Source organism: Carettochelys insculpta, chromosome 9, assembly GCF_033958435.1.
Source record: "Carettochelys insculpta isolate YL-2023 chromosome 9, ASM3395843v1, whole genome shotgun sequence".
Lineage (NCBI taxonomy): Eukaryota > Metazoa > Chordata > Testudines > Carettochelyidae > Carettochelys > Carettochelys insculpta.
The window spans coordinates 18651682-18664920 of NC_134145.1; the positions used below are offsets into that span (position 1 = coordinate 18651682).

General features: G+C 44.9%; 1 protein-coding gene across 2 annotated transcripts in view; it reads left to right on the plus strand.

The window, feature by feature from the left end:
- The window catches only part of AK4 (adenylate kinase 4), a 38551-nt gene extending 26012 nt beyond the window's left edge, over positions 1 to 12539 (plus strand). For both annotated transcript variants that reach the window (XM_075002894.1, XM_075002895.1), the window contains 3 exons: positions 8193 to 8365; positions 9380 to 9498; positions 12044 to 12539. In XM_075002894.1, coding sequence (XP_074858995.1) covers positions 8193 to 8365; positions 9380 to 9498; positions 12044 to 12158 — 407 coding nt within the window. In that variant the 3' untranslated portion in view covers positions 12159 to 12539. The remainder of the gene's footprint in view (positions 1 to 8192; positions 8366 to 9379; positions 9499 to 12043) is intronic.
- Positions 12540 to 13239: the final 700 nt, after the last annotated feature.

The following is a 13239-nucleotide window of genomic DNA, read 5'->3' on the forward strand; positions in this document are numbered from 1 at the left end:
GAGGAACAGCTGAGTTGGAGTGGGCACAGTGTGGCCCACCAAGTGACTCACCAGATGTGGCCTGCCAAACCATTTTTCTTCAGTCCTCCAGGGCTAGGGCCAGAGGAAAATGTCTCGTGGCCCAGTAGGGTGCTTGGGCCATCTGCCTGCCTGCCTTGGTCCCAGCTACACTGCCCCTGGATGCTCCCTGTCTGGAGGCTGCTGAGGCAAGCGTCTGTGTGTGACCCTTAGGAAGTGGGAGGACAGTGGTCTTCATGCACTACCCTCACCCGCAGCACCATCGTCACAGCTTCCATTGGCTGGAAACCAGTCAATGAGAGTTGCAGGGGGCGGTGCTTAGGGGTGAGGACGGCACATGGAGACACATTCTCCCTCTCCCCCAAGGGCCTCTCGGACAAACCTTTGTCTATAGCAGCCAGCAGCTTTGAGGGATAGGTAGGGCCACCATGGCATGTAGGCAACCTGAGTGCCCCATTGGGAGTGAAGGGGTAGGGTGGCTATAATCTGAAATCATCTGATGCTTGGTAACTACTGGAAGGCCTCATGTTGTTATATGTTTAATACCTAGGCTCTTGCTCCTTCTGCACCTCAATACTCTGCCCCAGTCTGGAGACCTCTTCTGCATCCAAACTCCCTTCCTGACCCTCCCTCCCTCCTCCCCCGCAACCTAGACACCTTTTCACAACCTGCATCCCACCCTCATACTCTCTTGCACCCTAGCCTCTTTCCCCAAGTTCTGCCCAGAGCCCTCTCCCTCGTTGCAAACCCCTTGGCCTCAACTCTGAGCCTGCACCCCTCCTGAATCCCATCCTTCTCACCCAACTGGGGCAGAGTGAGGTGAGGGTGGGAGACGGAGTGAGCAGGGTGGGGCTTCCGAGAATGGGCAGGGCTTCAGGGATGTGGCACTCGTTGAAGGTTCACATCAAAGATCGCTAAGAGCACTGCCCTAGCTAGATGCCATATTCTAAGCAAAATGAGGCCCTTCCCTCTGTTCAGCCATAGCAGAATTAGGCAGCTCCATCTGCCTTCCAGACATGTCTTCTAACTGTTGGTGGCTGAGATCCCATAGGAAGGAGCCAGGTATCCTTTGTAAGAATATGGGACAGGAGTGGGGGTTTCAGGGAGTGGGTAATGGTCAGAGGAAACCGTCTCACTATAGTGTCTTCCATGCTCCTTGTTTAAGATATACCCGCTGCTTTGCTTTGCACACTTGGCTAAGTCCTGAAGCATGGGATGGCTCCTCAGTGGGCTTCCTGAGTCTGTTCTTCACAGAAGGATTTCTTTTATAATTCCAGCCTAGTTTTTTCCCACAGCAACACTGTCATGCTTTCCATCTTGCTCTGGGCAACTCTCCCACTCACACACCTGCTAGTGCTCGGAAAAGCTCTTCCTTTTTCCCACCCCCCCCATCAGCTTGCTGGTAGCAAGCTTACTCAGTAGCTGGGGTGATAATCTCGACAGCAGTAAGTGAGTCATAGAAAAAAGTTTACTGTGTCTAATGCATGTGCTGCACAGCACCCTAATCCTGTAAATCCTGTTTTATTACATACTAATCTAGTCTTCTCCATAGAAAGTTTCAAGGCTGTGTAACAGGGCATGGTCCACCCCTGTTCTCTGATACCCCAGGGTTTGTTTGCGCCACATACACATTCAGGGTGTGTCTACACTTGCATTCCTCTTTTGAAAGAGGTTTGAAAATGCAAATGAGGTATAATTTGCATATTCCACACTGCATTTGCATATTCTAATTTCAAAAGGGCTTCTTTCGAAAGAAGAAAGCCAGTGTAGATGCTGCTCTTTCAAAAGTAAACCCATCTTCGAAAGAATCCTTCTTCCCTTTATTTAATAGGAAGAAGGATTCTTTCAAACATGAGGTTTACTTTTGAAAGATCAGTGTCTACACTGGCTTTCTTCTTTTGAATATGCAAATGCATTTTTGATTTACCTCATTTGCATACCTCTTTCGAAAGAGGAATGCAAGTGTAGACACACCCTCACTCTCACACTCTTCCCTGCCCTCCTTTGGCTGTGCCTTGTCAGCTGACTTGGTCTAAAGGTTATTTAATTGCAGGGTAGATGTTCAATTAAACATTCCCTTAGCCTGAGTTAGCTGATGCAGGCTACTCAGAGGTGTATCACTGCAGCACAGATGCATCCTTGGACACCTCAGGCTGCCCAGTAAGTGGCAAGTGTACGTGACTTCTTTACGTTGCTATCCTCAACGCTAGTACAGTCTCATGCAGCAACATATTCACACTGCTTCTCTCCCTTCAGCTCTTTCCCACAGAGGCAGAGAGGAACAGGGGACTCTCAAATGAGATTCTGGGTTCATCTTGGCCAGGTCCTTCCCACTGCCTTCTTGTTGTGTAGGCTAGTGAACAGTGCCAAACAGTTGCCTCATTATACACCTCAACTGATGGGACTAATTGGGTTATCCAGCTTGCTCAGCCTGTTTGAACGCACATCCCCAAACAGTCTCTGCCAGGCGAGTTGATTTGATGTCCAAGTGATCAGAGTGCTGGCTCTGGTCAGCTTCCAGTACTCAGAAGATGGGACTTCAGAAATATGATGTCCTTTTGAGGAGGAGTGAATTACTGATGTATCCTTAAGTGCTGTACTAAATCCTGTATCGGTGCTCACCACCAGTACATTAGATGTGTGCTCAAATGAAGTGTTTTATATAGAACTCCAGCTATTTTCAGGGCTCATAACCCTACTTTCCAGCCCCACTCACCCCCCAGCCTGAATGCTTACATGTAAATGAACTTTATTTGAATTTTATCTGAATTTTTGATCTTTCTGTGACAGTGTCACTTCTTAGATGGGACAGTGTATTTGCCCTATACTCTTGACCACTGTAGGAAATCATTCCTATATCAAATTACAAAACAGAAAAATGTTTTATTCTGATTTTTATTTATCTAATGCTTTAAACCAACAAGCAGTGGAGTTTAGGCAGATTTTTTTTTTTATTCTGTGGCTTTCCTTTCTATGCAAAGTGAACAGTGTAAAAGTGCATAAACAAGAGTCTTGGGATGTGTTGGTATGCATGTGCGTTCACCCCTACAATCAAGGTGGAATTTAACTGAACCAGTCCTGAAGTGCCTCTTGCTCACCCCTTCATCTTGCATTCTTCCAAGAGTGGCCGGTCTTGAAAGTGCTTATACATGCATAATCCCAGCTAGAATGGTCTCACTCAAAACCCTAGGTCTGACTGCTCCTAAAACTTGAAAAAGATCAGCTCTGGGTTTTAACAATGCAATCCCATGTCTAAGCACAGCATGCCTGACTAAGTAGGTAACTTGCTGTCTGTGGGGCTTCTCTCTGAAGATGCATATGTGAATAGTCTGTTGCAGATATGCCCATAACAGGGAATGAGTTGTGCACCATGGAACCCTGACTGGGGAAGGGGCTGAAGTATGTAGCTTTAGTTGTGTGGTTTGTTTTTTTAAGTATCTAGGCCATAGGAGTAGGAAAGAAAGTTCTCAATTAACTTATCTGAGAGTGCCACAGTATAATTCATTCAGCAGTGCAAGGGAAAGGTGCACATAGAATGAGAATCTTGCTAGCAAAGTGCCAACTCCTCTGGTAGTAGGACTCCTAACCAATGGGGTTAAATGAAGCTGTTGCTAGGGCCCAGGTAGGATTGAAGCCGGGACATTTCGTGTGCGTTGGAGTGGGTGGGGGGATACTCCTGGTGGTCAGCAGGCAGGCACCCCACTCTGAAAGGCTTCCTTTGAATGTGTGCATCCGTACCTTGGAACTTTAAGCAATTTTCCTCTCAGCTAAAATTATAACTGTGCTGCCTTTGTCTGACTGTACATGAGGGCAGGACAAAACTTGGAAAGAATGGAAGTAGCCAAGGGCCTGCAGTGTACTTACTAGGCACATACTAACACTTCACAGGCACAAGGTGGTGGTGGTTGTTTTTTGTTGTCCCCTTCTCTGCGTACCCCAAGCAAACTGATGGGTTAAAAGTCTTTCGTCAAGGAAACCACGCTTCCGTCCCACCCACTCAACTGTATCTCTGCTGGCAGCTTTCCTTCTGTCCTTACTAGAGGCTCATAGTGCCACCTCAGGGGTGACATCTGACAAGGAAAATGATATAACCAGTATTTCTGAATGCTTCAGTACTGTCCTCTCCACTCTCAAGCAACCACCTCAGATGTATTGAGAACAGTTCTGCTCCTCTATTAAAATACCACCCTCTCAGTAAGGCATGGTTTTTTGTTCTGTTTTGGTTGGTAGTTTCCTGTGAACTTACTTCATAATGAAGACCTAAGTCCTTGTTCTGAAGGAACATCACAAACCATTTACCAGTGTGAACAGTCATTTATGAAGACTACTTGAAATCCAAGATGGATGAGTAAATTCTTCATGCAACAAATAGTTGCCTGTTGTGGTGATAGCTTGTACTCCCATGGGGCCTTCTATAGGAGCATTAATGAACTGAACCTCACAAAAAGACTAAGGAGCTTTGCAAATAAGGGAGCTTATGCATAAAGGAATTAAGCGACGTGACCAAAGTTTCTCTGTCAGTGGCACAACCTGTTAAATTTTTGTGACTTTAGCTGTAGACTATCCTTCTGCTCTGTTAATATACTTTTATTTCATCAGCACAGCAAAGCGACCTGATATACCACACACTCTGCATGTCCATGTCAGAAACCTCTTGGTTGTATGTGGTATAACAGAAGCACAACTTCATAAAGGCCTTGGTAAAATGTATATCTGGGATGAAGCGGGGAGAAAAAGGGCAATGATTAGGAGCAGCTCCTCCTGAAAAACTCAGGCTTCCCAGAGCTGACTCTGACATTGAACTGCACAGCAGCAGAGCTCCATTCCTGTCTAGCAACCCAACAGACCTGAAGCGTGAATGGAGCTTCAGTCAATGCAATCCCGGGGACATAACCAGCCATCTATGAACTCTGGTTAACTGTCACATGGGATTTAGATAAGCATGCCTGGTAGTGTGCTAGCCAATATATCCCTGCACGCTTCCTCCTCCTGCACCCCCATCAAGTGGCTGGCTAGATCCCTCCACTCTGTCCCTGCTGATGTGCACAATTTCTCTTCACCTTCAAGTTCGATCATCAAAGGCCTGGTTATTTTGGTAGAAGAGGGCTGCCCAGAGCTCAGCTAGAAACTTATCACCCCTATTTAAACGGCCAGGTGAATTGTCTAAGGAAAGACCCCTTTCTTGTTCGAAGCTGCCTTGGTAACACACTTGTCCCCCAACTAAAACAATGAGAAGTCCTGTGGCACCTTATAGATTCATATTTTGGAGCATAAGCTTTTGTGGGCAAAGACCCGCTTCATCATTATGCTCCAAAATATCTATAAGGTGCCACAGGACTTCTTGTTGGTTTTTGAAGATACGACTAACATGGCCACCTCTGATACTTATTCCCAACTAAAACAGAGGGGGGGAGAGAGAGAGTTAGCATACCAGTAACTCTCCCATGCACAGATTGAACCTCTTTGGTCAGGTCCCAAGGATGCTGGACAAATGCTGAACAAGAGAATTTGCCAGACCATGAGAGGTCAATATTGTCTAGCACACTATCGACGCTTCCACTGCTGACTCTGCTCTGCAAAAACATTTTAAGGATAAATTTAGAGCTAAATAATAGCCAACGGAAATAAATACAACAGATCCACATCTGAACCCTTTGAGATTCTCAGTGGAGTGAAGCAGGGGTGCGTGCTGGCTCCAACACTGTTCAGCATCTTCTTTTGCAGGTTTGCTCAAATATGCCTGCGGAACTGCTACAGAGGGCATCTCTCTCCACAGAAGAATGGACAGCAACCTCTTCAAACTGTCGAGGCTTAGAGCAAAGACCAGGGCGCTTACGAAGCATCTAAGGGAGTTCCTTTTTGCTGAAGATGCAGCTATTGCTGCTCACGCTCAGCAGGAACTGCAGTCGCTCAACTCGCTTTGCGGATGCATGTATGGAATTTGGCCTTAAAGAAGACCCAGGTGATGGGCCAAAATGTGGGTAATGAGCCATCTATCAACGTGCTAGACTACGAACTGGAAGTCGTCCATGAGTTTGGGTACCTAGGCTCGACGATCTCTGACAACCTGTCACTTGATAGCAAGATCAACAAGTGCATTGGAAAAGCCGCCACAACGTTCTCCAGGCTGACTAACAGAGTATGGGCTAACAATAAGCTCACTGTACACACCAAGGTGCAGGTCTACACAGCCCGTGTTTTGAGCACACTGCTGTACACCAGTGAAACATGGACTTTGCACTCAGAACAAGAGCAGCGGCTCAGCACATTCCACATGCGCTGCCTTAGGCGCATACTCGGTATCTCATGGCAGGACAAGTGCTTGAGAGGGCAGGCACCGCCTCCATGTTCACCCTTCTCAAACAGAGGCATATGCACTGGCTGGGCCATGTCTCACCCATGACGGATGGCCGAATACCGAAGGACCTCCTCTTCGGCGAACTGGCATCTGGAAAGAGGCCGAAAGGGCGACCTAAATTGCACTACAAGGACACGTGCAAGTGTGACCTCAGCGCGCTCTATCAGTGTGAAAACCTGGCATTCGCTTGCCTCAGACAGGCATGCCTGGAAACAGGGAGTGAAGGAAGATCTTGTTATGTATGAAACTACCTTGGTGAAGGAAGCAGAAGACAGGAGAACCCTCAGGAAGATCCGTGCCCATGATACCAGAGCGACATCTGCCTACTGCCACTCCTGGATTGGATTGCACAGCCACAGAAGACGCTGCTCGAATCAGCCCAACTGGGGCACAAACCCATGATCCCTCGGGATCGAAGGATGCCTACTACTAATAGCCCAGAATGCTGAGAGCCAGGACAGGTCGCTGTAAACAAACTTTATGGGACCACCAGAAACTTGGCCACACCTATGAGTGCTTGTCTGGCTAACTAAAATCATGCTGGGTTATGGATGTTGCTGGACGAGAGTGTTCTGGATGAGAGGTTCAGCCTGTAGTGCCCTCTGTCCATAGATCTCCATACTGTTGTTTTTCTTGGGGAAAAAACAGTATGCTGCACTAAAAACTCAAGTGCCAAAATATAGGACATAGTAATGTGACCAAATCATTTCATTATGTACTTTTGTTGGCCCAGTCATTGATCAGCTCCAACTTGCTGCCGAAACTGCAGAGGTTGTGATCCTGTGAAGCGCATTGCACCCTCAACTCCAGTGGCCGCTCAGTACTCTCAGCCCTTCAGTGGGCATCAGATTAAAACCCAAGGGTCTGATTCATGAAGCCAGGGTAAGACTTCCATTACGTTTGACTGTGCAGGATCTGCATTTCCGTGAATATGCAAAACCAGGCCCTGAGCACTGCCTTTGCTTGGAGGGCATTGTGCAGATTCCCGTGGATCTCTGATCTGGTACCTCCATGCTTTGTGCATTAACCTGCATGCATCACTAGTTGAATTGGACAGCTCAAAACTTTCATGATGGAAAGGGCTCTGCTTCGTCTGTCCCATTGCTTTTGGGACTACTGACTGATCCTAATGGTGGGGCCATTTCTTCCCTTGGGCAGTTAATCATCTACAAGAGCTAAGACTCTCCCTCGCTCTTCATGTAACTTGTAGAATAGGATATGCAATCCCCCACCACATCATGCCCTGCCTCCCCCGCCCCCCACCATCCTCTTGAAGATCTTGTTGTCGTTGTATACTTGGCATTGTCATGTCTCAGTACTTTTACAGCTTACTTTCCATTCACAAATATCCAGTGTGTTTACTCTTGCAACACTCTTCCAGAGTAGGGAACTTTTATCCCAGTTTTACAGGTGGGTATCTGAGGCACTGGGAGATTAAATAACTTGGCCAAAGTGTTGCTAATGCAGCGCTGAGGATTGATCTCAGTCCTAGTGTTCTAATAGTTGTACTGCAGCATTAATATGGGCAGGAGGTCAGTTGATTCAACTGTCAAGAGCTTGGGTATGCTGGGTGGTCATATGCAGCTATAAAGGTATATGGACCTTATATGGATTTGTATTCAACAATGAACAGATACCATGCATCCAGCAAAGTGGTCTGTCTAAGGTATGGAGTGTAAACTCTTGTTTAAGGGTACACCTGTTCAAAGCCTCTGCTACTTGTTGCTTTTGCTGTGACAGAAGGCTGATGACTTTTTTGTAACATGAGCATTGGAAATGTGAACCTGGTGTGTGTGTCCGTTTGTCCCCCGTTCAGGTTTTCCCAGGACGCTAGTGCAGGCTGAAGCACTCGACAGAATCTGTGAAGTGGATCTAGTGATCAGTTTAAACATCCCATTCGAGACGCTAAAAGACCGTCTAGGCGCTCGTTGGATCCACCCAGCTAGTGGAAGAGTGTATAATATGGAGTTCAACCCGCCTCATGTGCATGTAAGAGAATTTACCACATTAAAGGCTAATTTAACTAGAGAAAATTTAAATCTACTTCTAGATCAGTGAACGATGTCTCCACTCAAGAGTGGCTGATTTGCCTTCATAAAAATGTTAAGGAGAAAAATCCTATTACATTAGGGTGACCATCTGTCTCATATTTGGGACACCAAAAAGGCATCCTGATTTTTTTTTTTTTTTTTTTTTTTTTTTTTTTTTTTAAAAAAAGGATTATTTGTCCTGTATTTGGAGCTCCCATGCATTTCCCCCCCCGCCCGCCCCCCAACCTCAGGAAAGCAGGGGGAGTGTGGGCAGCTGCCACTTCCCTGAGGCTCTGGGGGAGAGCCAGTGGCTGCCACTTTCCTGGGGGAGGGCTTGCAGCTGCTGCCTCCTTCCCGGCTCCCTCGGGCTTGGAGGAGCCACCCCTTTGCCCCCCATACCTCTGCCCTTTATTTTGGGCAGGAAGATATGGTTGCCCTATATTACACTCCAGTAAACACTGAATGCATGGGAGTTGAATTCTTCTTTCTTGGGAAGCTTTAGAAAAAGGACAGCTGAAAGACTGTGTGTAAAGGTGGCTTCCAGTGAAGCAAGATCTATGGAGGAAAGAGATTTGGTAAACACTCTGTGAGGAAGATATCTTCATCATTACGGGGTACCCAAATACCATGGTGTTTTGTTATGTAGTGGTGGCCCACACTATTGTTCTGGGAGATATGGCAAGCTAGCACAACCAATTTTGTTGTTACTAAGGCAGACTACATGGGGTTTTATTGTATCTGGAACTAGTGTCCTAGATCAATGTTAACTATCCCTTCTGCCTCAGATTTTATCTAATACATATATTGCAGTAAGTAAAGTGTATTTCAGTGATACCATCTTATATGAATGCAAGTTCTTTGTAGCTAGCCAACTTCTGTCCTCAGTTACACCCATTGAACCCCCATTGCTCCCTCTGCAGAACTGGTTTAATCTGGCACAGTGTTCATGATGGATTGTTTGCCTTATACGCAGGGAATCGATGACATCACAGGTGAGCCATTAATCCAACGGGAAGATGATAAACCTGATGCCGTTGCTGCAAGGCTAAGAAAATACAAAGATGCTGCAAAGCCAGTAATAGAATTATACAAGTGAGTTTGAATGTGCACAAGTAATACAGACTGTGCCTGTAAAAATAAGTGCTAAGTTTTCATACCCTTAAATCTGTTCTTGGCTTAGTCAGGGATCTCTGGAGGTGGCTTCTCGCTAGAAAAGTGGCTTACATGTTAAGATTTTTGCTGGGCTGTAATCAGCAACCATATGCAGTACCTGTTGGGACTGGATTTAGTCCCCAGTAAAGTGGCACACAGGGGGGGTAAAGGGGCTGTAGTGAGCTGGGAGCCATGTTTGAGGTAGTGGAAAGGGTGACTGCAGAATCAGAAATTTTTGTCCCCGATGTGCTTATGGCTATGGGCATTCTGGGCTGCAGAGCAGCCCTGGTGAAGCTGCTCTAAATTAGAACACACTACAGGTCTGCTGTATCTTATGCCAAGCCTCGTTTCAAGGCCAGAACTCGGGCAGTGAAAGGGTGAGTCCTTTTGCCTGCCTTTCTTGCGTGCTGTTGCTGATTAGCTAGATTCTGTGATCTTGCCCCCCACAGCCAAAAGCAGAGCTTGCTTCGAGTTCAGCTCATGGGATGAGGCTAATTTTGCTGATAAATGTAATTAGGGCAAGAGCCACTATTTTTCTGTTAGGTCTAATCTGCTGTGTAGGAACAGTTGACTCTTTCAGTGTACATTAGTGCTTTGGTCAGGAAGTGACTAGCATATCTTGGGTGCTATTACAGTCTAAACAACAAGAAGTCCAGTGGACTAATAAATATATTGGAGTGTAACTTTCATGGGCAAAGACCCATTTTGTCAGATGCATAAATCTTTGCCCACAAAAGCTTATGCATCAATACATTAGCCTATAAGATGCCACAGCACTTCTCATTGTTTTGCAGGTACAGATTGACACTTATTACAGTTTAAGTGTTAAAGAATACAAATTATTTTGCAAGTGTCTCTAGGAAAATATAACTATATGGTATTGGTTTTTAATCTAGCTTACATTTTTAAAGAAGCTTTCTGTCTAGCTCCCCCACTTTTTTTCCTCTCCTTTTGATCACCACTTCTGTCAGCTTCAGCTTGTGCGGGTGGAACTGTGTGATTGAAATAACTGTGTCTGTAAGCAGATGCATGTGAGAGGAATTGTGGTCTTTTCACTAGAGCACAGAACTGGAGCCAGCTGTAAAACAGGATGCAGTGTGTTTTTTGAAACTGAAAGATTTAAAATAACATTTGATTTATGTAGGGCCTCTCAAAGCATTGGACAGTAAGAAAGAAAAAAGCTTATGGCACTACAAAACCAAACCTGTGCATGTAAATGTAGTAGACAATCCATTTTTAAGACTCCAGGTAAATGGTTTAGTGTCTTTTCCTGACAGTGATAGCATGTTCCAGGCACAAAGACCACAACAGCTTTTCGTGGTGGTGTCTTGGGGGGGCCCCTCTGTTTATGTCTGTACAGTGCCTAGCACCAAGATGGCCCCTTGCCTCAAAGAGCTTACAATCTAAGTACTATGAAAGAGACAACAGAAGGGTCAAGTGTGAACTTGCTAGGCTATGTTCTCAGCAGACTGGCTGCATTCAAATGTAGTTTTGTCAAATGAATAAACCTCAGGCAGTTCGGAAGCACTTACCCCATTAAAACTTTAAATCAGATTTATTAACTACAGCTTCTCTCCCTGTAACTTTTTTACATTGTATTATTCTGTCCGAATAAACATTCGGAGCCTGATGTAAAAGGGTTGCCTGCATGAGTAAGTTATTTGCATATTTAAGTATTTGTAGGACTAGCTCTAAGAGACAGTGTTAATGCTCTTGCCTGTGTGGTGACTCTGCTGGGGCATGTTTTATTGTCCTTGCTGTGCCTTATGTTCAGTTCTGTGCTCGTGGTTTAGTGGTTCTGAGGCTGAACACTTAACAGCATGGCATCTAGTACCATTTCAAGGTGGAAACTGTTCTATAGATTGAAAAGGACACGAAATACCAGACCTTAAGTTGCTTAAGCCCATGAGTAGTCCCAGTGAAGCTTCTGAAACATTTTAAAGTGCCTGCTTCAATAAGTCCGAGTCGAAAGCTTTTACTTTGCAGTTGTTCTTCTGATGACACCCATTCAGATGTGCTAGGACATACATTGTAATGTGCAGCCTGCACTGCAGAGGGACCGACTAGATAAGTCTCCTGTACAACCCTGCCCAAGATTCTGGCAGCCCAAACCACCCCGCTTGCCACTGCAGCTATCCTACTATTTATAGCATTTATGCATCTACTTGAGCTGGAAATTAGATCTCCAAGCTACAGTGTGTACATACCCTAAGTAGAGAACTATCAGTGAGTAGATTAGAGTTAGCTGAACATGAAGCACAATCAGCTTTTTGTTTCTACTGTAAATTACATAGAGCTTAACACACATTCGACCTGAACCTTGCTTTGCCATCTAGGTTGCTTATTCAAGAACTTAGGCCACTTTCATTTTCATTGGTCATGCTCCAGTGCAAGTCAAGACATCTGTTCTTGAGCGTTGACACTGTTCATAGTCCAGAATCTTCAACTGATTATACTGATTTCTAATCTTAATTATATCTTTCAGGAACAGAGGCGTACTGCACTCATTTTCTGGGACAGAGACCAATAAAATCTGGCCTTATGTTTACTCTCTGGTTTCCAGCAAGATCCGGCCAGTCCATTCCAAAGAAGCAAATTAACTGTCTCATGCAGAGGATCAAGAATTTCTTATGGTGGTTTGCTTGGTTTCCCTGTGCTGTTTTGGTGCTATGGTCCAATCAGAGGATAGTACAATGTCTAGAACAACTTCCTTGCATTTACGAGAGTTTACAATTCTAGAAATGCATTTACAAGCACCCTTTCTGTAAAAGGTGAAGTCTGTTGGAGTGAGAAATCCAAGCTTTCATGCTATAAAGCATTGCTAATGTGATCCACATAACTTAATTATTGATGCAGACTCTGACTCTGTCAGGTCTTTCTAATGATTCTTTATTTCCTCCCACCTAACCCCAAATCCGTGTACATATATACAATCTACTGTTGCATTATGCCACAACACCATTTTTCTGGAGCAAACTCAGCATGGCAACTTTTTTTTTTTTATTTTCTCCAAGAAATAAAAACTCTAAATGTGGACTTCAACCCCGCGGGGAATCAGTGAGTAATATGGAAAATATTTACAGTGCTAATTTCAAATGTGCATATAACACTTCCAGTATTCCTACACATAGAAGAAACACTGGGGGTTAAATGTATTCTTGTGCTGTCCTGCTGTCCTCCAAAAATGCTGCTATTTTATCTAGTTTTCACTAAGTGTTATGATATGTGCCACTCAGGTAACTGAGTAGGGCTAAATTTGTGTATGAGAAATGAGTTGCTTTAGTTTGTGCTTTGGTTGTTTTATAGCTTTAATACTACAGATATGGGCATAGTGTATTAGTTCTGTTCCAAAGATATAGTCTAATGTCTTTTGGTAGTTTTTCTCTGGAAAAGGTCAGCTAATTTCATCTCTTTTGCTGTGTTACTGAGGTACGTCTCTCAGTATAGGGTCCATTTCAGGCAGGGGGAGGGGAGAATGCTTTTTTCAGATGATGATGAACTCTATTTTTAGAGTTTGGTCTTTCAGGTCCATATGAAGACAACTCTCCTTAACATCTTTGAGAGTTCTGCACCTATGTTGGACAGCAAGAGCGACCAACATTTAAGCACTCCCTTTGTGAACTGAAAGCAAACTGTTGTTCTTGTATGTTCCTTGATTGGCCTGAGTATAAACACTTTCTG